Raw genomic sequence first — 23,936 nt, forward strand, 5'->3', positions numbered from 1 at the left:
AACTTGTTGGTAAGCTTCTGAGCCCCCCAAGCCTTTCTTTGTTGGAGGGAAGCCTTCCAGCTTTTCAGTGGGAGTGGTAAGTACTAGGTAGCCTGTCTACCACAAGAGGAGTGGTTTTTAGCCCAGAAATTGTAGTTTGAACGTTTGGGCAGTTTTTTCATCTTTCAACTTTCTGGTTTAAAAGCCCACATCTGCACTTGTTTCCCACCTTTTCTGTAACTAATCTAGTCCAGTTACAGATTTGCTGTATCCAGGACTGTTTGTAAGCTTCTGAGCAGTGCCAAAGTCTTCTCTTCAATTTTTCCCTTAGATCTGCTAGTTCTGTCCTCTCCTGCACTTTTACTAGCTTGTTAGTTAAGCACTTTACTAGACTTCTTGTAGCAGTTATTGTAGTACACAGGTGCTGCCAGCAGTAAATGTTCTACAAGGAAACCACTCCGGTATTTATTAATGGCCCACCCCTCCAGGCATGTGTAATGGTCAGTTCCCTTTGCTTTCTCCTATTAACCTGGTGAACTTGGGCATCGAGGCAATGTAGCAACTGCCTCATGTACACTGACAACACACTCCTTTTATCCCCCAAAACTCAGACTTGTGAGAGATGCACTTATGTATCCAAATTGGAAGCCACGCACTCTTCAGCCAAGACCAGAATAGCTGGTCAAGAGGAGAAGGTCAACACTTGCATCACACCACATGGAACACACAGCCCTCCAGAACACACATCAGCATTGCCTTCACATATCACAAACCACGCACCCACCTTCGCGGAGGCTGTCAATAAAAATCTAACCAAACAGCAGAGACCTCCAAGGCAGAAACGCACTCTACCACCACAACACTAATCACGAGACACAACTCTCATAAACAGTGTGCCACTCAACCAAAGCCCCTGAGGCAAAACAGCATGCCCAACACACACTAGTCATAGCTGACTCGATAGTAAGGCACACTGATGACCCATTCACTAGGTCGAATAAGGAGAAAGTAACTGTCAAGTGCCAGGATTCGCCACATAACACACGCACTCGGGTCCCTCAACAACAGGTACAAATATGACTCTTTCATTGTACATGTGGGTGTGAATCACCTGAGACGTACCTCCCTGGACTACATGAAGAGAGACCTGGAGGAGCTCTCGAATTATGTAGCCCAGGCGGATCTGACCCTAGCCCTGAGCAGCATCCTACCATCACCCAGAATTCCACCGTACAAGCAGAAAATGATTGATTTCAGCAATTGGCTAAGTCTCTGGTGTCATTCTAAGGGTATCCAGTATCTGTCTGCCTGGGATGACATGATTGGCAGACATCTCTGGTTTGCCAGAGATGACCTGCATCTGTCACCCCTGGGCTTCCGAATACTGGCTAAGGCTCTTGCCACCCCTCTAGTGCCTTTTTTAGGTTGTGTTCCAAAGACCAAATTACCACCGTAACAGCTACAGACAAATGCAATCTGAGGGTCATGCTGCTCAACGCTAGAAGTCGAAATCTCAAAATGCACTCGCTCAAAGTACTCCTTAAAATGGAGAACAATGACATTTGTGCTGTAACGAGACCTGGTTCAAGGCAGCAGAAAGCACCCCTGCACTACCGGGCTACAACTCATTCCACACTTTTCGGCGCAAGAACTTGGACAAGCTCCAAAGACAGTGGTGTTTGCATATTCATAAAGGATGCGTACACCTCCAGACTGGTAGTCCAACGTAACTCATCAGAGATGCTTCAGATGCAGCTAACGTAGGTTAATACAGAGATTCAGGTTGTAGCCTGCTGTAGGTCACCAACCATGTCCCAAGATTCGCACTCCACATTCCTAAGCACCCTGGAGAATAATAGGGTCCAACCTAACACTCTCAGACTGGGCGACTTCAACTAGCCCTCCATTAACTGGGAAAACTACTCGTGTACCAATACACTTCCCCAACGCTTTCTGGAATTCAATAATTCCAATGCCCTGGACCAGCTCGTTCTTAACCCCACTAGAGGTAGCAACATCCTTGACCTGGTCATTGCTAACATGGGGCGACTGTTGCACTATACCAATAGTCAACTCCTCCCTGGTTAGATCCGATCACAAGCTAATCACCTTGGAAATCGACATCCCTCCCACCCACCCCCACAGAGGTAACAACCATGAAAAACTCCTCCAAAGCTAACTGTCTCCTAAAAACAGAGGTGGCTAACTTCACAGCACCCATGCAAATGGAGAATAGTTGCATGTTTGCCAAATCATACACCAATGCACTGTACGAACATGTACACAAATGCATGGATCTTGCCATAACCAATAGATCCAAGACTCACTCCTCAAAAAAAGGAAGCCAATGTGGTGGTCCCCTGCCATAAACAAACTCTACAACAGAAGGAGGAAACTGATGCAGAATAAGGTGACGTCCCAAGACTGGAAAAACTCCCTAATCAGCCTCAACTAAAGGTTGAGATCCTTCATCAAATCCTCTAAAGCTAGCTATGAAAACAGAATTGCAGCAGATAGTAATGACAACCACAAGGCCTTCTATAGTTAGGTAAAGAATCTCCATGGTAATACCCAGATTTGCTCTGGAGCTATTGCACAATGGTACCTCCTATACCGAGCCAACAGATATTGCAAACATACTGACGGACAGATTCATTGCTAACTTTACCCCCCCCCCCCCCAAAGGATCAATCACAATACTAGTAGATTGCCAGGCACCCAGTATTACTGCTGCACAGGTTAAAACAGCACTCTCCAAGGCTAAGAATACAGCTTCTATGGGACCTGACAGTATCCCTGGCTGTGTTCTACATGAGCTAGAGTGAACTGGCACCTCACCTGTGTGCCTTGTGCAGTCACAGCCGCACCTCAGACTTTGTCCCTACCGAATGGCACACTGCTACAGTCATCCCTCTCCACAAAGGAGGAGCAACTACAGACCCCATTAGCCTGACGAGTCTGATATGCAAAGCTGTGGAACGCATCAACATGGACCTAATAAACAAGGATATAAGGAATTTCCAAACTCTTGATCCTACACAGTTTGGTTTTGTGAAGGGTAGATCATGCCTGCTCAACTTGGTCGACTTCTTTGAGTCAGTCACCAGAGCTGTGGATGAAGGTAAGGTGGTTCATACAGCCTACCTTGATCTGACCAAGGCCTTTGATACCATTCCCCACTCAGGAATCATAGAAAGACATGCTAAGCTAGGCATCAACCCCTATATCACTTAGGTGGGTTGCAAACTGGCTCACAGATAGAACCCACAGTGTGAAAGTAGCTGACTCCAAGTCAGACTGCCGACCAGTCACGAGTGGAGTCGCACAGGATTCAGTCCTGGGTCCTCTCCTTTTTGGTATCTACTCAAGTCCAGGTCAACACGAAGGGACTTTGGCTGACAAAGTTCACAGATGATTGCAAGTTGGGAGCTATTATTAACTCCCCAAGTGATGTTGACATTCTACAGAAAGGCCTCAGTGAGACCAACGACTGGTGTCAGAACCATGGCCTTAAGCTCAACGCCAAAAAATGTCTTCATCCCCTTTGGGAAAAACCCGGATGTTCGTGTTTCACTGTTGCAGTCATTACACTAGGGTTATCCTGCTGGCAGGCTACCCGCAGTCAGCCTGAATTCCAAAGTCTAGGTCCGGCGTTGGTTGCTGTCACCTCTTCCCTGACGTCAGTGCGCCATGGGTATAAAAAATTGCAGCAGACGCCATTTTCTTCAGTCTTTCTTGCTGCGCGGTGCCCGAAGCAAAAGCAGTTCGCAAGTGCCGGTTGGCCGACTCCTGAGATTTTCAAAAACGAATTTCAGATCCGAAGTCTTCATTAAAGCCAAGTACCCTGTTGGGGAAACTTTTTTATTGCTCCAGTCCGATGTCAGAAAAAGTTAACACTTGTATTTCTTGTGGGAAGCAAATACCTCATAAGGATTTTCATTCTTACTGTATTCCTTGCCTAGGCCCTGATCACAACGTTGCTAGCTGTCGGTTTTGTGCTAGATTTAACCAATGCACTATTAAGCGTCTGTATGATTTTGCCTTTCATTACTTTGGCCAAAGATTCAATTATATAATGCCGTCAGAACAGCCGACGACCGGCGTTTATAAAAAGCGCAAGGAAAAGAACAGGCATCCGAGGTCCAAAACAGACGATGAGGCTTCTGCTAAGCCAGTTGCCGGTTCTCAGTGAGGCTCTTTTGCAGCCCCTGGTGCCTGCTACCTCAGAGCCACAGACCGCTGACGACTCCCATGTTGAACCAGCTAGGCCTCTTGGATACTCAAGGTATTGGACACTCGGAAACAATTCCCTCAGATGGGTCCAGAGCCGCTGAGCAGGCATCTGCTTCTTAGGATGTTTTCAGACCTACACATTTATAGGTAAAGCCTACTTCAGCTTCCAAAGCAAAGACTAAAGCAATTCTAAAGATAAAGAAACAAGTACAGCATTCTCCTGGACAGGCTACCATGCCTAAAAAAACAGATGTTCAAAATGGTCGAAGACCTAATTACATTGATCAGGGGTTCCCATCCCCCTCCTGGCAAGAGGCCTAGGCAAGAGACAGAATATGAATCTTTAGATCAGGTTTCCATTTCCTCTTGACTCCTCTTCTGAACAGGAATACTCTCTTCCTCTTTATGAGGATTCTGATGCTGAAGAATTTATCCCTTCAGCCTCACCGCCTGAGGATTATTCTTTTGGGTAAAGCCTGCATACCATGAGGGAGCACTTCCAGTGGGAGAGCCAAGACTACTCAGAATCTAAGAAAAGGCTTAGAGATTTTCTTTTACTCCCTCGGCACAGGCCTTTGGATATTCCTCCTGTGTTAGACATTATAGATTATGTATTTTCTGAGTCTGGCCTTTCTCTTGACTCTTTACCTCCCGCCCCTGTTAAACCAGACAGATACTACAGGGTTCCAGATTCACATCATTTTCTTTATAAAAACCCTGCTGCTGACCCAGAAACTATTTCTCAGGGTCCCAAGGGGGTCAAGGCTTCTACTGCAAAAAACCCTATCCCCTCTGATAGAGATTCAAGGGTACTAGACAGATGGGGAAAAAAGGTTTACACTTCTGCTGCTTTGGCTGTGAGGGCTTTAAATTGTCAATTTCATATGCTTAAATATCAGCAATATTTAATGTCACTGCTAAAACAGAACATGTCAAATTATGATTGTGCAGAAAATAAGGAAATACAGGATTTATTGCATGCAACTGAACAAGTGGGAAAGCATACATTGCAATGTGGTTTTGATTCTCTGGAGGCCTCTTGGAGGGCTGCAGTTACAGGTTCTGTCATTAGGAGGCATGCTTGGTTAAAGGAACTGAATCTGCCCGATCATGTTAAAGCAAAATTATTAGATGCTCCATTACAGCATGACACCTTATTTGGTGTTAAAGCAGAGGAGGTGTTGAAGAAAATGGAGGACAAAGCAAAATCTATGTAAACAGTAAAGGATTTCTTACAGGTACAGCCACCCAGATTTAGCAGGAACTGGCCTACAAAGAATTGGTCCTTTCCAGTGTCAGACAGGCCACAAAGAGGCAGATACAGACGCCCCAGAGGCAGATCCCAGCGCCAGGGCTCATATAGGCCTAAACAGTAGGGAGCTTCTACCTCCAAAGGCGGAGAAGACAAATCACAGCCATACAGGAAACAGTCCCAATGACTTTCCTCTGCCAGCACCAAGCACTTATCTTTTGGCTGCCCCCTTAGGGGAAAAACTAGCACTTTGTTCCTCAAAATTGGCACATGATCACCCAGGACAAATGGGTCTTGAATATAGTGTCCCAGCGCTACAGGTTTCACTTCCACACCCTGCCAAGGGCAAAAGGTGTGCCAGACCTGTGACGCAATCAATGGGCAGAGGCACAAAAACAAGTTACATTCCTCATGGACATGAGGGCCATTCAGCAAGTACCACAGCAAGAGCAGGGACAAGGATTTTACTCAAGACTTTTCTAGGTACCCAGAAAAGACAAAGCCTGGAGACCAATACTGGACCTGTCTTTTCTAAATACATTTCTGGACTTTCCAATATTCAAAATGTTGACTTTGCAGCAGCTTCTGCCCATGCTGGGCAAGAAGGCTTGGCTTGTAACTTTGGACCTAAAAGAGGCATACCTGCATATTCCAATCACAATCTTGCAGAAGATACCTCAGATTCATAGCTGGCTCAATGCACTACCAATTCTCTGCACTGCCCCTTGGCTTATCTACTGCGCCCGGGGTCTTCACAAAATACCTGGCACCAGTAATTGCATTTTGCAGACAAAGAGGAATTCAAATATATCCTCACTTGGACGATTGCCTTACTCAAGCAGAGAACAAGGACATTCTACTAAAGCATCTGGCGTTTGTAAAAAGATTACTAATTTGCCTAGTGTACACAGTAAACGAAAAGAAATCAAAACTAGTACCCTCTCGAGATAATATTCCTGGTTGCAAGCTTAAATGCAACTGCCCAGGTGGCTCATCTCACACCAGACGAACAAAGGCAACTGTCTTCTTACTTCAAAATGTTGGCAACAAAGACCCAGTTATCTGCAAGAAAAATTCTGCAGGCTTTGGGTTTCATGGCATCCTGCATTCTACTAATTCCATATGCCAGACTGCATATGAGGAAACTAAAATGGTATCTAAAAAGTGTTTGGACTCAACATGGTCACAGCCTGGAAACATTAATTACCCTCATTCCTTGCCTGCAACAAGAGTTTCGATGGTGGGCACAGGCCTGTCACCACAACAAGGGACAGCCATTCACCCTACCCCACAGCCAGGCAGTCAATAACAACGGATGCTTCAGATTATGCCTGGTGAGCCCACTTGGCAGGAAAATATATTCAGGGCACATAGCCCACAAGCCAAAGGCATCTTCATATCAATCAAAAAGAGATGCTAGCTGTTCAGAATGCCCTGACAGCTTTCAAGGATCTACTCCATCCAGGACAACTACTGATAAGGACGGACAATATTACAGTCATGTGCTACATAAACAGGGAGGCACTCATTCCTAGCCCCTCTGCAGACAAGCGATGACTTTGTGGGACACAGCATTGACTTTTCAAGTTCACCTGCAAGCACAATTCCTGCCAGGAGAGAGAAATGCTCTGGCAGACGAACTAAGCAGAAACCTCACAGATCCCCACGAGTGGAAACTGGATCCACAAGTCTTCAGCATGATGATAAAGAAATGGGGATGCCCAGACATCTATTTGCCTCCCCTCAGAACTGCCAACTACAGAGATTCTGCACAAGGGCTTATCACAAGCAAGCATGGAAAGTGGATGCTCTGTCATTCAGCTGGAAAACCCTAACAGTATATGCCTTTCCTCCTCTGATTCTCCTCCCCAATGTACTCCTAAAGGTCAGACAAGAGAAGCCAAAAATTATTCTGATTACTCCAGATTTGCCCCGCCAGCACTGGTACCCAATCCTAAAGAGCTTGTCTCAAGGCCCAGCCTGGACATTGCCTCTAATTCCTCATTTGTTGACCCAACGAAACAATCAGATCCTGCACAGCCAACTCAGAACTCTAAATCTGGTAGCATGCCGGATAATGTAGCCATTCAGAACACACATCTCTCTAAAGCAGTGATGGATGTTATTTTGGAGGCCAGGAGGCCCAGTACCAGAAAATCTTATGCAGAAAAATGGAAAAGGCTTGGAACCAGGCACAAGGAATTGACACGTTTGTACCAAATATTCCTCAGATTTTACAATACCCAATTGAGATGCTGAACCAAAGGCCTATCCTTTTCATCAATTAAAATCCATGCCTCTGCCATTTCAGCTCATTACAATACGGAACCACCAATTTTTTCACATCCACTGTTAAGACAGTATCTCAGAGGGACCAAAAACATAAGACCTCCAAGGAGAGCACCAATACCTGCATGGGACCTCAGTTATGTCTTGGAAAAACTCACACTGCTGCCTTTTGAGCCAGCCAGTACAGCTGAAATAAAATTCTTATCTTGGAAAACCGCTCTGCTCCTAGCAATAACCTCTGCAAGACGAGTCTCAGAGTTACAGGCACTCATGGCTGTGGAACCTTTTATCATTTTCCATCCAGACAGGGTTTCTCTGAGGATGACCCCGACATTTATGCCTAAGGTAGTGTCTAGTGTGGCCCTTAACCAAACCATTAATTTGCCTACCTTTTATCCAAACCCACAGAATAAGGGTGAGACTCCTGCATTCTTTGGACATACACAGCTACACTTCTACTTGGACAGAACTAAAGCTTTCAGAAAGACTGAGCAACTCTTAGTAGCATATGCAGCAGGATCACAAGGAAAGGCCGTCTCAAAGCAGACTATTTCAAAATGGATAGGCCACTGCATTCATTACTGCTATTCACAACATGGCAAATCAGTGCCTAAGGGCATTAGGCCACACTCAACCAGAGCAGCAGCCACTTCAGCCTTCCTCAGAGGAGTACCAACCAAAGACATTTTAGATGCTGCAACTTGGAGTTCAGTGCACACTTTTACCAAGCACTACCACTTACCTCTCGACTCTAAATCCAGAGCAGGCTTTGCCACTGCAGTTCTGCAGGGCCTTTTAGCCTCTCCTAATTCTGTTTAGACCCAGCCACCCAACCTCAGCTTTGGGATTCAACCCAAGTGTAATGACTGCAACAGTGAAACACGATGAACATAGTACAGTTGTGTACCTACCATAAATGTAGATGTTCGAGTGTATTCACTGTTGCAGTCCAGGTTACCCACCATCCCCCTTTTATTTGCTGGGACTTACCTGTACTTCTCTATCCTATACAACCCATGTGGTGTATTTGCTTGTAGATGAAGGAAATGTTTATTTTTGTGCATGCGTACTTATTGGCATAATTTTCAGCCTACCCATTTGGGGCACGTGACATCTGGGGCAAGAAAAACTGAAGAAAATGGCGTCGGCTGCATCTTTTATACCCCTGGCGCCCTGACGTCAGGGAAGAGGCGACAGCAACCGATGCCGGACCTAGACTTTGGAATTAAGGCCGACTGCGGGGGTAGCCTGCCATCAGGATAACCCTAGTGTAATGACTGCAACAGTGAATGCACTCTAACATCTACATTTATAGTAGGTACACAGCTGTACTTTCCCTTGAATTACCACATTGATGGTAGTCCACTGAACACAGAAGGCGTTACAAGAGATCTGGGAACACAGGTTGACAGCAATCTCTCTTGACCACCACATTGCCACTGTGGTCAGAAATTCGTTCTGTGTGGCACATCTCATTACTAAGGGTTTTGCATCCAGGGAGAAAGAGGTCATTGTCTCTCTACTCTTCCCTCATTAGGCCAATCATAGAGTACAATGACCCATTTGGCATGTACCTCACTAGACACCTGCAACAACTGGAGAGGCCGCAAAAGTACCTCAGAGGATCCTTGGCCTTAAACACTTGTCCTTTATGGACAGACTCAAAAAACTCCCAACTATTCTCCGTCTCATTTCGCCTGCTTAGAGGCGATCTCTGCTTGACTTACAAAGCCATGTCTGACCCAGCTCTGTTAGAATTGCTACATGTAAAGAAATCCCAGTCCCCTCTGCACCACATGCTCCAGAGACTTCAACCTCATTACCACAATCAGCAGAATATGCTGGAGGGACAGGTTCCAGAGACTGCCCATGCTATGGAATAGACTTCCCATACATGTCAAGCAGAGCCACCTCACTGGCCCTCTTCAACAAAAATCTTGAGTGGAAGGGAAATAGAAAATTCACCCCGGGTTCACTCCAGTGGCTCTACTCGACAGAGTCACCAGGAACTAAGGTCGGGTGGCACGATGCCAGAGTAATCCTATGGGCTAGGCTTGTAAAGGCTCCAGGGCCCTTAGCCTGGTACACACTTATGAACTCTTATTTTGTTCAGAGATGTTCCCCTTTTGTGTGACATGTAATAACTCATTGGTTTCTGGCCACATTCTTTTTTCCTGGCCTTTCCTCCTCTTTACTGGCTATTCTAGTATTGTTGTATGGCTGCCTTTGAGGTATCCTGATTTAATTTCAGGTGGGTGGGATTCCATGTATGTTGAGCAGTACCTTATTCTGACACTGTGTGCTGTGGACATTCTTGTTGGGAAGTCCTATTGGCTTTATTTTCTTCATCTCCAGTTTAGAGGCAGTTTTTTCCTTGTGGAGGGTAAAATTCAAGTCCAGCTTTGGGTGCTGAAATAGCCACTTGGATCTCCAAAAGGTGTTGGAAAGAAGCTCTCTTGCAACTTCTATTGGGAAGGTGGCTTAATGGCTAAGGTGTTTGCCTTTCAAACACAAGGTGCAGGGTTTGAGTCTCACAAGGGATAATTGGCTAAGCTTAAAATGGCTCGCAAGGGCAGTTAGCTTAGTACTAGACTATGAACCTAATGAACTATAACGTGAGCTTAATGTTCAACAGGCATGGCTTATCTGCTGTTTGGCTGGAAGTGTTTAAAATGTTCTATGGCTGATCTTAATTTGAGAGGGGTTTCTCTGTCTAGGAGTTGTCGTGACCTGAGCTTGTAGATATTGAGGACTACCTTTGCACAATTGGGAGTCAGATTTCCCTTCCATATTCCCACTTTCCAGAAGGTGTTCATGTCATCCTTGAACCTGTCATTTTCACCCAATTGCCTTGTGGGAGAGAAAATGGGAGGGTGATGTGGGCCCTTCAGTTGTTGGGAGCCTTTCATTCTCGAGAGGTAACCACTGAGACAGTTTTGCTATTTCAGTAGATTGTTGATTTGTCCCCCTCTCCTGAGGGACTGATGGTCCTGTCATTAACATTTTCACTTATTTATACTATGGATAGTTTTGCTGTTCTGCATCTTGGTCCTCACTGTACCAAAGTCCACTCTTTCCTAGTAGGAAAGACTGCTTACAATGTTTGATTGGTCTGCTCTTGACAAATCATAACTGCAGTTATCTTTTCCTAGTTATTATACTCCTATGACTTGAAGTGGGGCTTCTTCTGATTAGATGTGAAGCTTTTTCCACCCTAATGGCTTACTGCTTGGAATTCACTGAAGCTGTGGGACCTATCACTGTTTTTTGTTTGATTTAGCAGATACATTGGTCTTTAACTTTAAGCATCCTCCTAGATGCTAGGGATTGCTTTTTCCAGTCTTTTTTAGGTGAACAGTTGCTTGGACATAAGAATTAATTTCATTTTGAAGAACAGTATACATGTTTTACGAGCAGTCGAGGTACAAAATCTTCATTGCTTCTTGATTTCCGTTTTGGTGCTTGCAAGGCTGTTAAATGGCTGGCAGAAGAAGAATGACTTCTTTTGCCTAGTTAACATTTGAGGTCACAGCATGCATCATTCATGGGTGGTGGGGAGCAAGTTTTAATTGTAAACAGGATAAACTCAACATAATGCATCAGGAATTTTTTTCCCTCCCCTTGGTGGTCCGGCAAAGTAAGAGTGCATGCACATCTTAAGATGCAGTTTTCCTCTTTTAAACAGTCCCTTAATCCTTCTGCAGATTATGTGGAATGGAGTTTGTGGGTGAAGATTTTGTAAAGAAATTATTACTGCAAATATAATAGGATAATTGCATTTTATTTTGTACTTTAATATTTATATGCATTGTAGTGATGGATACTTTAACTGTTTTGCCAGAAGATGCAAGTTGACCCGGAAGACCAGGCAAAGGTAGAAGAAAACCAACAGCAAACACAGCCAGAAAGCAACAAGCAACAGGCACAATCAGAAAACAAGACAGAATCTGAAGAAATGGAGGTGATTCATCCATTTTAAATCTGATTTTTACATTATTAATTTTTTTTCTTAAATCATGCCATAAAAAATCAGCCAGTTCCATTAAACCCTTTGGCATCTTACTGGACCAGAATAATAAAGTAAAAATACAGGTGTATTTTGTGTTGTACTGCAACTTCTGAGTTGGTTATCCCCTTACCTTGGTCACATTTCTTACTGTCTTAACTCTTTCTAATCCCAGACAATGTGTACATTTTTTTAGTTAGCATCTTTCCCGCTGTATAAATTATTAAACATTTGCTGTTTATGTTGGAGTCCTGCCACGAACTTTAATGTGGCCTTTATTTGTTGGTTGCATTTCTGGAGCATGCTCATAAGGCTGCAGTTAACCTTAACTGCATGCAGGCTTATCTGGTGCTTTTGTAGTACAAGTTTTGCATACACCATATTTAAGATTTAAAGGTGTCAAGGCTTGCCCTTCATGTGTGCAGGAGTTACTTGTATGATACTCTTACTACATTGAGCATATGTTCAGCATAAGCACTGAAAAAGCGTACTTGTGTATACGTTTAGAAGTGCTGTTATAGTTATGCATTAAGTGGACCAAAGTATTACCCTTAGTACTGCTGAGTACATAGTACAACCATGGTTAGCCCACAAGAGTGTGACTTACTGCATTTAGATTGCATGTGGCACTATTTAGGTGCCTTTTTGCACACTGTACACTTAAACATTTGTTCTTAGTGGTAGTCTGCTATTTCATGTGTAGTCAGGCTTGCGAAACCAGAGATTTTCATAGTAGTGTTTAAATGCAGTACCATCTTCTGTCTTTCCTTCACTGTGTTGCATGATTCCTGCTAGCTTAAACATTTTTCCTTTTTATGTTCCTAGAACTTCCTATGCTCTTCTGATGCCATCTTAATTCCTTGCACAGTGAATGATTTCATATTTTTAACATTCACTACCACAACCCAAATCACAGCAAGAGGTTCTTCAGTTCAGTCCTTGGCTGAGGTGCCTTCTGTGTGGAGTCTGCATGTCCTCCCTGTGGTCCCTTGGGTTTCCTCTGGGTGCTCCGGTCTCCTCCCCACATCCCAAAGACATGCTGTAGGTGGATTGGAGACACTATATTGGCCCTAGACGTGAGTGCGTGCATGAGTGTGCCTTTTGTGGAAGGCTGGGTGCCGGACTTGCAACTCTACACCGTAAAACTCCACTGCCAATCATGAGTGGACATGTGATCTGCTGTGGCAACCCCTAACAGGGAAAAGCCAAAAGACTACCACAACCCAAATCAAATGGCCATGTTTAGCTTTAAGGGGTCTTAGTCATTTGTTTTCAGTTTCCCTGAGGTGTGCCGCAGATCTCCATTGGATCATTTCCAGACCCAGAAGTGGTGGATGCACACAGATAAAGATTTACAAGTTTATAAAACTATAGCAGTTAAAATCTGAATATCACCGGAAATATGGCCAAAAATAATGCAATAAAATGTAAAAGAAGAATGTATAATATATCAAACTGTTTGCATGAATTTAGACCCAAATTTGATTAAAAATGAATATAGTTTATTCAAGAATAGGTTGAAGTTTAGCGTGTGTTGGAGAGAGCAAGTAGGAGTAAATTGTTTACATTGTTGTGTAAAAAGGAGAGAGATTTTGGTATGAGCGACCCTAGGAGCGAGTGAGGGGCAACTGGAAAAACATTTGTACTTGAGTTTTTCTGATTGTTATAGTTGTCAAGAGGACCAGAATGTGCAGGATAGGTGTTTAGTCTTTGCTGTTAGTGACTCATAAAATTTAGAAGGTAGGATAGAAAAGTTCTAGTTATTGCAAAGAGATTTGTTGACAGGAATGTTTTAATGAGGGTGCATTGGAAAGTGCAGGTCAGAGTGGAGTAATGTCTTTGCATAATGTTAAGTCCCATGACAAGGAATGTAAAGGAGCTGATTTTAAGTAGTATGAAAAGCAGTGAGCCTAACGGAGCACATCTGTGTTGAGCCATTTAGCTTTTGAGAGACCTGAGCAGTAGTGTGCCATATTGTGATAAGTGCAGTGAAGCAACTGATTTCTATGTGTGTACACCAGTGAGACAACATTGTAGTGGACAGTCTCAGCAGGAGCTTTTTTGTGCGTCAAGGTTGGTCCCCTGAATCTATTCCTGGTGACTCAAAATTTCAGCCATTGGGACCAGTCTTGCTCCAACCTGTTTTACAGTACCTTTCATCTCCAAATGAACCAGTATCTTCTTTCTTTTTTTCTGTCCCAAGGGGCAGTCACAGAAGGCTACTGCTGTGCATGCTTGGCCTCCTGGTCTACTTTAATCTCAACCCAACTCCCTTGATAATCAAGTTTTGCTAAAAGCAGCTCATTGCAGAGCAGCTCTGATCCTTATTGCCCCCTCCTTTTGGCCCAGATAAGTATGGTTCTCCCTTTCTGTGGCCTCCTCTGAAACACCCTCCTTGGGTCCTGGGCTTGTTCCAGATATGATATCCCATCCATTGAGTCAGCCTTACCTGAATCTAAAATCCCTCAGGTTGACCATTTGGTTCCTCCAGTTCCAACTATGGTCAGAGATTCCCAGGCTTTCAAAGAGAGTTGTGCATATTCTTCTCTCCTCAAAAAACAGAAAGGTGTATGGTTGCAAGTTGAGATTTTCTGTCCTGGATATTTCTAAGGGACTCAATCCCCTCTCAGCCCTTTTAGATACTATTTTAGATTGTCTAGCTCGTCTTTTCCATTCTGATTCTAGCTTCTACACCAATAGGATCCAACTGGCGGCTATATGAAACTTTTTCATCAATCATGGCCAATTTGTGATTGCCCTTCTGAGATGTCCAAAGCCTTTTTGAAGCATACTTTTTTTTCAGGCCCTGGTGAGAAATCTCATTTCTCCATGCAAGATTGCCTGTTCCCCAAACTTTGACTTGGGCCCCTTTGAACCCTCTGCCACTATTGATTTAAAGTTTTTCTCATGGAAGACACTCCTGGTTGCAATAACCTCAGCTAGGAGTGTTATGGAGCTAGAGGCTTTGTTGAGCATACAGTCTTGCCTTGTTTTTCGCTAAGATTCCTTGTAGGACTAGTCCGCCTTTCTTCCTATGGTGGCCTCTGAAACCAATTTGAATCAATTGATCTAGTTACCAGTTTTCTTCCCCAAGCCTGTGTACCAAAGGTGAGTATATGCTTCACTGTTTAGACCTTCATCACCAGCTGAGATTTTACTTTGATAAAACGAAACACATTAGGAAATCAGATCAATCCCGTGACTATTTCTAAAAATGTTTGGAAAAATAGTTTATAAAGTGACCCTGTCCATATGATTTTTCCAACTGCATTTCCTTTGTTTATTCCATGAAAGGTCAGTCTCTTTCCTTTTAACCTAAGAAGCCCACTATTAGGGCAGTTGCTACTTCATCTTGACACTTTAACTGTCTTCTTTAGCCATGCTGCTTTGGATATTTGTGCAGAATGTACATGGCCTAGCATTCACAGTTTTGCAACATTCGGTCCAGATTTAGGTCCCCCTTTGGCTCCATTTTGTGGAATGCTTTCTTCTTTTACCACCACCCAACTATCTGTCTGGAGACTTTGTTCCAAATGTTGAGATGGATAGAAAAGACTGTACGGATCTAACATAGTAAGTACACAGCTTTCATTTCTTTGAAAGTTGGAAATGAGCATGTAGTACATGTGGCTACTCTAGACTTTTCTGCAGCTTTTGACTATGTTCCAGCTTATTCAGTTAAACAAATGCTAAAACAATGGGCACACCAAGAAAGCTCTCCAAACCATTAGAAGTAGTTCATTCTCTTTATAAGAGAGTGAAAGTATGCAGCTTACAGTGCACCTACATCATGATGGGTGTCCATTTAAGGATGCTCATCAGTACTACCAACATTCAACTTCACTGTTGACTAGTTTATCTGCACACATTAGCATAAAGCTTGACAACTTAGTTCAGACTTTGATTATGCCACTTACTTGACCATTTTGTACAACCAACTAGAAACCCCAAATGCCTTAATCTTAGTATATGTGTGCACTTAAGAGGTCTTCAAACAAACTATTAAAACAATTACTACTGCATGTAGCATAAAATAGCGAGTTGAAAGTAAACTCCTGAAATAATGTCAGCCTTTGCACAAGTCTGGGCTTAGAAGTATTGATCATGTCATCACATAATTTCATTTATTTTATTTTATTTGTCCTTTGGTAAATTGGGGGAAAGTCCAGTTGAGTTACTGGCCCATTTTCAGCAGAGTCCTGGGGAGAAAGGTTCAACGACAGTTTTAGAACATTTAAACAACAGTTGAATGATCATATACATGGGAAGAAAAGCATCACAGCAGATACGTTTACAGTGGGCTGGGGAGAAAGATTCCACGAACATTTTACAATAGCTGATAATTATTTGTGCAGTGAGAAAGACCCTAGCTGATAATTATTTGTGCAGTGAGAAAGACCCTGCCACAGATAAACTTCTTCCAGTAGATTGGGATGTACCTTGTATACAAGGGAGTAACAGCCCCCACAACAGACTAAAATGCATTTACAAAATATTACTAAAAGAAATTGTGATCAAGGATGCAGTATGTGTAGCAAGAAGCTTTGTGGAAGTGGATAGCCTATGTAAAGTAAATATGTATATGTTCTTCCATTTCACTGTTGCAGTATTCATAACAATAGGAATCCCCTGCCAATGGTGGCCTGATGTCAGGCCAGTATACCAAGGCCTTTAGGTTGCTTTAAGGTGCACTGTATATCACTCCCATGCTCTTCTCATAATGTAAGCTGTGAAGGTGACATCTGGCTTTACCATCCTCAGAACTTTTGCCACCAGTATGAACACCATCTCTTGATAGTCTGTCTGAATGCCTGTTCCATTGCTGATTTGCCAGGCCATTGCAGGTAAGTGCCCAGTTGAGGTTTTTGTTTTATCTGTCCTTTACATTTTGTTGCTTGTGAGGTTTCATGTTATCCAAGATGGGTAAATGCCAGTGTGGTAGACAAATCCCCTACAAATACATTCACGAGCAGTGCCTGTTTTGTCTCATTGCTTTCCACAACCATATGTCCTGTCCAATTGTCAGGCCTTTGTTCCAAAGACCCTCCATAGTAGGCTTTCTTCTTTGGCTTTATGTCTGGAGAGTCAAAGTCTTAAGCTTCTAGCTAAAGAGACAGTGGAGGTGACTTCCCACTCTGAGAGGCAGCCATCTTTGAAGAAGGGCAAGAAATCGAGGTCAGACTCTACTGCTGCACAGCCTCTGCAGGACACCTGTCCTGAGGTGAATGAAAGCCAGGAGGATCACCTGACAACATCGTTGGATTCTTCTGCTGCCACCAGTTTGGTGGCTGGTGGAGATCTGACCTTAGGCATGTCCTTAGAGGCATTGCAGAAAGCATCAGATGTTCGGGGGAACCCTGGGTGACTACCTTCGAGGGGTCTAGGGGTGTCCCTCAAATTTTGTTCAAAGGAGTCTCTAGTACAATTGTTGAATGCCGTCTGGGGTCAGAGCCTTATAAGTTTTATAAGACAGATGGCCACTTAAAGAAAACGAAGAAAACCAAGCATATTTCTCCAGCCCTTAAGGACCAGCAGTTATGGCCTTCACTCGGGGATTTACTGCTTTGATGGTTTTAGAACCTCCTCGGGCAGTTTCTGCTCCAGCCCCTTTTGGCCTTGGTCTTGTTTCACTTGAGACCTAGATAACAGGATTCAGATGAGGAATTCTCTTGCTTACTCCTCTGATTCCCTTTCCTTTAGATTATGGGTTTGAGGAAGAGGAATGCATTAGTCCTGATGCTCCTTTTGAGGAGATTTCTTTTGGGGGGACAGTCTCTCAAATGGAGTTTTTTTAAATGGGATTGTGCTCAAGTTTTAGGTACAAAAAAGGCATTATGAGGTGCTGCAGATGGATTCTCCTAGACTTTCTGCTTCCCTCCTGTTTTGGCTGCTTTGTTGGATGTCTTTCCTAATGCTTCTATGGCTCCATACTCAGCCGTCCGCCCTCAAAAAACCTGATAGTTTTTATAGCGTGCCTGAGGACTATAATTTTCTATACAAGTGCCCTTCTGCTGATACCTTGGTGGTGTCTTTGACTTCTGACAGTCAGTCTCTGTTGCTTCCTTCTCCTAAGTTACTGCTTTCTAATAAACATAGCAGAACAATGGAAAAGTTGAGTAAAAAAAAAAAAAAGCTTTATACCTCTGCTACCTTAGCTTTTAGGACCTTTAGTTGTCAGACTCATTTGTCCAGGTACTTGTTGGCTCTTCTTTCCTAGGCCTGGCAGGGGATTTCTGATCTTCCAGACTCTGAAGGGAAATCATCTGCCATTTCCCTGTTAGGGACCTCCAAGTGGCTCGTCATTCCATCAAGTGTAGCTATGACATAACAGATGCTCCGTCTAGGGCTTCTGCTTTTGGGTCTATGATGAAGTATTATCGGCTTCGGCTTCATCATTTGCCTGATATTAAGGCTAAGTTAATAGATGCTGCTTGTTTGGCGAAGCTGTTCCTGCTTTGTTTCTTCAGGATGAGAACAAGGCTTTACAGGAAATTAAACATGTATTTGTTTCTCCTGTACCTAAATTTCAGAGAAATTACCCCAGTAAGCCAGTCTTTGTAGGCAATCTCTCCCTCCCCAAGGGTAAAAAAGGTGAGAAGCGGGCTCCTCCTGCTAAGGCTGCTCAGACTTCTGTGCCCCTGAAGTCTCCCTTTCCTGATAAACCAGGTTCTGTCTGACTATCCTGTCCTCAGCCACCTTCCTCTTCCTCTGTCTTTCTTCCCCATGTGCCCCCATTTATGCCAATTTAGTGTTGTTAGACTGGGAGGAAGAATATATTATTGGTATCCACTGGAAGGAATATATAGTGTGTTATGTCCGATTCTTGGATGACATGTTTTTGCTGTGGAAGGTAACCGATGATTCCATAGTTCAATTTGTAGATTTGAATCACACTAGTCCCTATCTGAAATTCACTCACAATTTTAGTAGGAAGGGTATAAATTATTTGGACGCATACATATTTAGTGACGGGAACAGTTTTCAGTCTAGGATCTACAGGAAAGAAACCTTTTGTAATTCCTACCTTGAATAATCCAGTAACCATCCCCATATGCAGAAAAGAAATATTCTCAAAGGGCAGTGTATTAGTGCAGCCAAAATGACCACACTTAGGGAAGATATGGACAAGGAAATTAAATTTATTGGTGAATTGTTTTTGAAGAGTGGATTTCCTGACAATTTAATTAATGACATTACAGGATGTGATTAGAGAGTGTGGGGAAGAAATATGTTCCCCTCCTGGGTAACACCACCAACACCCAGGGCACAAAGGAAAGCCAATTGGACAATTCTGGATTACATAGGGCATATATATTGGAGTTCAGCCCATTTGGTTCATAGGTTCATTTGTTGGTGAAATTAAGAATATTATACAACAAAATTGGAATATATTAACCAGTGACGAAGCAGTGTACAGTAGACTTGGAGACAAACACACATTTGTGTACAAAGCAGGGATGAACATCAAAAGGATGATAGAATCTAAAACATCCAATGTGAGAGACATCCCTAATGAGAATTTGGAAGGAACCAGAAAATGAGCATTGTAACCAATGTCATGCTATTATGGAAGACAAACAGATGTGTTTGGAGAATGGAATCAGGAGTAGAATTAAATTTGAGAGGGAATGGTCAGACCCAACATGTAATATATTTGGGGAAATGTATTTCATGTCCTAGTTATTATGTTGGGAAAACAGACAGAAGATTGAAAAATCGGATATATGACCATCTTTATTGTATCAAAAAGAAGGACAAAAACAATGCCTTCTATAGACATTTAGAAGATAGTAAGGGATGTGAGTCCTTCAAGTTTGATATATTGGAAGTTGTTAGAGTAATCCAAGAGGGGGTAGCATAAAAGCCATATTAGGGGAGAAGGAAATCAAATGGCAAAGAAGGTTAAACGCGGCTAGCCCCCCAGGATTAAATGAATTTATACCCACCAAAACCCCTCATTAAGGTATAATTTGTCAACTTTTCACCACATCATTTCTGTAGTATCAACTATAACCCATGTACACATTAGCTGGTAGATAATTTCTCTACAACAGAACTACTACATAACTTTAGTAAGATTTAGATTCAGCACTCATGTGAAGAAAAAAAACGCAGGGAGTATATACATCAGTATTGCTATCAGGACCGACTCAATTAGGAGCGACAGTTCATCTTATTTATTTTATTTATTTTGTTCATCCATCAATTACGTTGTATGAGTATTATAATAATTCTTTGACACAGTAGGATGGAATACAGAAAGAATGAATGTATTTGAATTTTAGATGTCTTTCAGAACACAAGTATGTGAGCACACAGATATTCACTGTGTGTGACATTTTTTGTGTGTTTGTCTTTCAGCTTTTCCCGGTTAGGGGTCGCCATAGCGGAACTCCGGTCCTCTAATGATTCGCAGTTGATTTTTTTTACGTGCCGAGTTGCTGGCCCTGACGCACAACCTTCAACGAAGGTACGCCCATTCACGCATGTCTCCACACACAAGACGCTCTAGCTGAGAATCGAACGGGACAACGTCTTGCTGTGAGGCGGCAGTGCTACCGCAACACCACCACCAATGACATTTTTTGTGTGTATGTTCTAAATAGTCATAGTTCACAGAAATTATTTAATTGTTTTATTAAGGGAAGGAATTTACTAGTATAAAATGGGCTTGACATAGTAGATGTACGTTCTGATGAAATCTACGGACAGTAGATGAAAGTGCTCAACCTGTAACCTCTGTTATATTAAAAAAGATTTTAACCAGTTGGAACGTGACACTTATTTCATCATGGAACTATTTTCTGTGCTTTACTATTTGGTAATTGTTGGGGTTCCTGGAACACGTTTTGGAATGTTCTCTCTCCTCTAAGTACCAAGGCTATTCAACCTGTCTAAGCAGAACAAAGGGGACAAGGTTTTTATTCAAGACTTTTCCTGGTACCTTGAAAAGACAGCTACTGGCGTCCTATCCTGGACCTGTCTATTCTAAACACCTTTCTGGTAATCCCAAAATTCAAAAGGCTAACGCTTCAACAGCTGCTTCCTGTGCTAGGCAAAGATGCCTGGTTGGCAACCTTAGACTTAAAGGAAGCTTACCTGCACATTCCAATAAGGGAATCTTGCAGGAAATACCTACACTTCAGGGCAGGCTTTATGCACCATCAGTTCTCTGCACTTCCCTTTGGCTTATCTACTGCGCCCAGGTTATTCGCAAAGTGTCTAGCTCCAACCATTGCATTTTGCAGGCAGAGAAATATTCAAATATACCCATACTTGGACTATTGTCTGATTTTAGACAGAAAGCCAGGACTTGCTATTAAAACCTCTGGCATTCATAAAGAAACTTCTAACCTCACTGGGGTACACCATAAACAAAAAGAAGTCTCACCTAGTACCCTGCCAGCAGATTGTATTCCTGGGAGCAAGCTTGAACACAACTTCCCAGATGGCTTTCCTCACTCCAGAGGAACAAATTTATTTGACAACCTACTTCAAACTGTTGGCCACAAAGACCAAGCTATCTGCAAGGAAAATTCTGCAAGCCCTGGGGTTCATGGCCTCTTGCATTCTACTAATTCCATGTGCAAAACTGCATATGAGGAAACTACAATGGTATCTGATAAGCCTATGTTGTCAACATTCTCAGGACCTGGAATCAATGATTCTTATCATTCCTTGTATAAAGACAGAGTTCCTTTGGTGGTCAGAGGCCTGCTGCCACAACAAGGGGCTCCCTTTCACTCTACCCCCTGCCACCCAACCGCTAACAGACGCATCAGACTATGCATGGGGGGGGGCTCACTTGGCAGGGCAGTGCATGCAGGGCAAATGGAACCAGAGGCAGATGCACCTGCATATCAACCAAAAAGAAATGTTAGCTGTACAGAATTCCCAGACAGCCTTCAAAGACCCCATTCTTCCAGGACAATTATTGGTAAAGATGGACAACACCACAGTTATGTGGTATGTAAACAAGCAGGGGGGAACCCACTCGTACCCTCTCTGCAGACTATCCATGGCTCTGTGGAACACAGCCTTCAGCTACCAAGTGCACCTACAAGCTCAATTCCTGCCAGGCAAGCTAAATTCACTGGCAGACGACCTAAGCAGAAATCACGTGGACCCACACGAATGGAAACTGGAACCAAAAATATTCAACCTCTTGAACAAATGGGGGACTCCAGAGGTAGACCTGTTTGCCTCCCCTCAGAACTACCAATTCTGCACAAGGACTTCCCGCAGTCAAGCTTGGAAAGTGGATGCCCTGTCCTTTACCTGAGAAAGCCTCTCGGTTTATGCCTTTCCCCCTCTGCCTCTCCTCTGGAAGGTTCTGCAAAAGATCAAACAGGACAAGGTAAGGACAATACTGATTGCACCAGACTGGCCATGCCAGCACTGGTGTACCCCCTCTTGCACAGTATGACACTGCTGGAACCTTGGCAACTGCCTCAGACCCCTTCCCTGCTGTCCCAGCAGGCGGGCCAGATTCTGCACCCTCAGCTTCAAACCCTGAACCTTGCAGCCTGGCTAATTCCTTAAGCTCTTCAATAGCATCCCTCATTAAGCAGGTGCTAATGTCATTCTGGCGGCAAGGAGGCCTAGTACTCAAAAATCCTATGCTGAAAAGTGGAAAAGATACTGTTCCTGGAGCCAGACTCAGGGGGGATGGGCACAACTGTGCCCAACGTACCTCATAGTCATAGGTACTAGGCTATCGGCCCTAGGGCCCATACAAGCCTAGCCAAAAAAATGTACCCTGGCTTTCGCCACCCAAGAAAATTATTTTCCTTTGCCCCTGTCGAGCAGAGCCACAGAAGTGTCTTCATTACTTAACAGAAATGCTACATAAGGGCCTATCCTTCTCGACAATTAAAATTCATGCCTCTGCCATTTCAGTACATAATACTGAGCCCACCCCTCTTATCTCGCCTCCTGCTAAAGCAATTCATTAGAGGGGCCCATACTCCAGCCTAGGACCTTAACTTTGTATTGGAAAAGCTCACTCTCGCTCCCTTTGAGCCAGCTGCAACTGCAAAGTTGAAATTCCTTTCTTGGAAAACAGCCTTCCTTCTAGCCATCTCATCAGCAAGAAGAGCGTCTGAATTACAGGCCGTCATGGCAGCGGAACCCTTCATGGTCTTTCATGCAAACAGGGTTTCCCTCAGGACCAATCCTTCCTTTATGCCCAATGCCTGCCACCAAAACAAGGGACTAACTTTCACACCACCCCCTGCCGCCCAAATCCTAACAGACGCATTAGATTATGCAAGGGAGGCTCACCTCAGAGAAGTGCATTCAGGGCAAATGGAACCAGAGCCAAATACACCTGCATATCAATCAAAAAGAAATGTTAGCTGTACAGAATGCTCTGATGGCCTGCAAGGACCACATTCTTCCAGGACAGCTAATGGTAAAGACTGACAACACCACTGTTATGTGGTACAGTAACAAGTGGGGGGGTACACATTCTTACCCCCTCTGCAGACTAGCCATGGCATTGTAGAACACAACCTTGAGCTACTAAGTGCACCTACAAGCTCAATTCCTGCCAGGGAAATTGAATACACTGGCAGACGGACTAAGCAGAAACCTCATGGACCCACACGAGTTGAAACTGGAACCAATGATTTTCAACATGTTGACAAGCAAATGGGGGAGACCAGATATAGACTTGTTTGCCTCTCCCCAGAACTACCAGTTGGACAAATTTTGCACAAGGACTCCCCACAAACAAGCCTGGAAAGTGGCTGCTCTGTCTGTTGGCTGGAAAAACCTATCAGTCTATGCCTTCCCCCCTCTGCTCTCCAAAGTACTAAAAAAAATCAAACGGGACAAACCAAGGATGATTTTGATTGCTCCAGACTGGTCATGCCAGCACTGGTACCCCCTACTGCACAGTGTGTAACAGTTATCCCTATGGCACCTGCCTCTGACTCCTTCCCTGTTGTCTCAGCAGGAGAACCAGATTCTGCACCCTCAGCTTCTAACACTGAACCTAGCAGCCTTGCTAATTACCTAATCTCTCCTGTACCATTGCTCAGTAAACCTGTGATGGGTATTCTAGAGGCAAGGAGGCCCAGTACTAGAAAATCTTATGCTGAAAAATGGAAAAGATTCTGTACCTGGAACCAATATTAAGGGATGAGCACAGCAGCGCCCAATTTACCTCAGATT

General features: G+C 43.6%; 1 protein-coding gene across 1 annotated transcript in view; it reads left to right on the forward strand.

Annotated features, from left to right (window-relative positions):
* Nucleotides 1-23,936, forward strand: part of HSPA4 (heat shock protein family A (Hsp70) member 4) — a 2,799,623-nt gene that overhangs the window by 2,169,335 nt on the left and 606,352 nt on the right. Inside the window, 1 exon segment of the mRNA XM_044069267.1 lies at nucleotides 11,595-11,714. Within this exon segment, the coding sequence (XP_043925202.1) occupies nucleotides 11,595-11,714 (120 nt within the window).

The sequence above is a fragment of the Protopterus annectens genome, chromosome 4.part0, assembly GCF_019279795.1.
Source record: "Protopterus annectens isolate FY-2018-M chromosome 4.part0, PAN1.0, whole genome shotgun sequence".
NCBI lineage: Eukaryota > Metazoa > Chordata > Ceratodontiformes > Protopteridae > Protopterus > Protopterus annectens.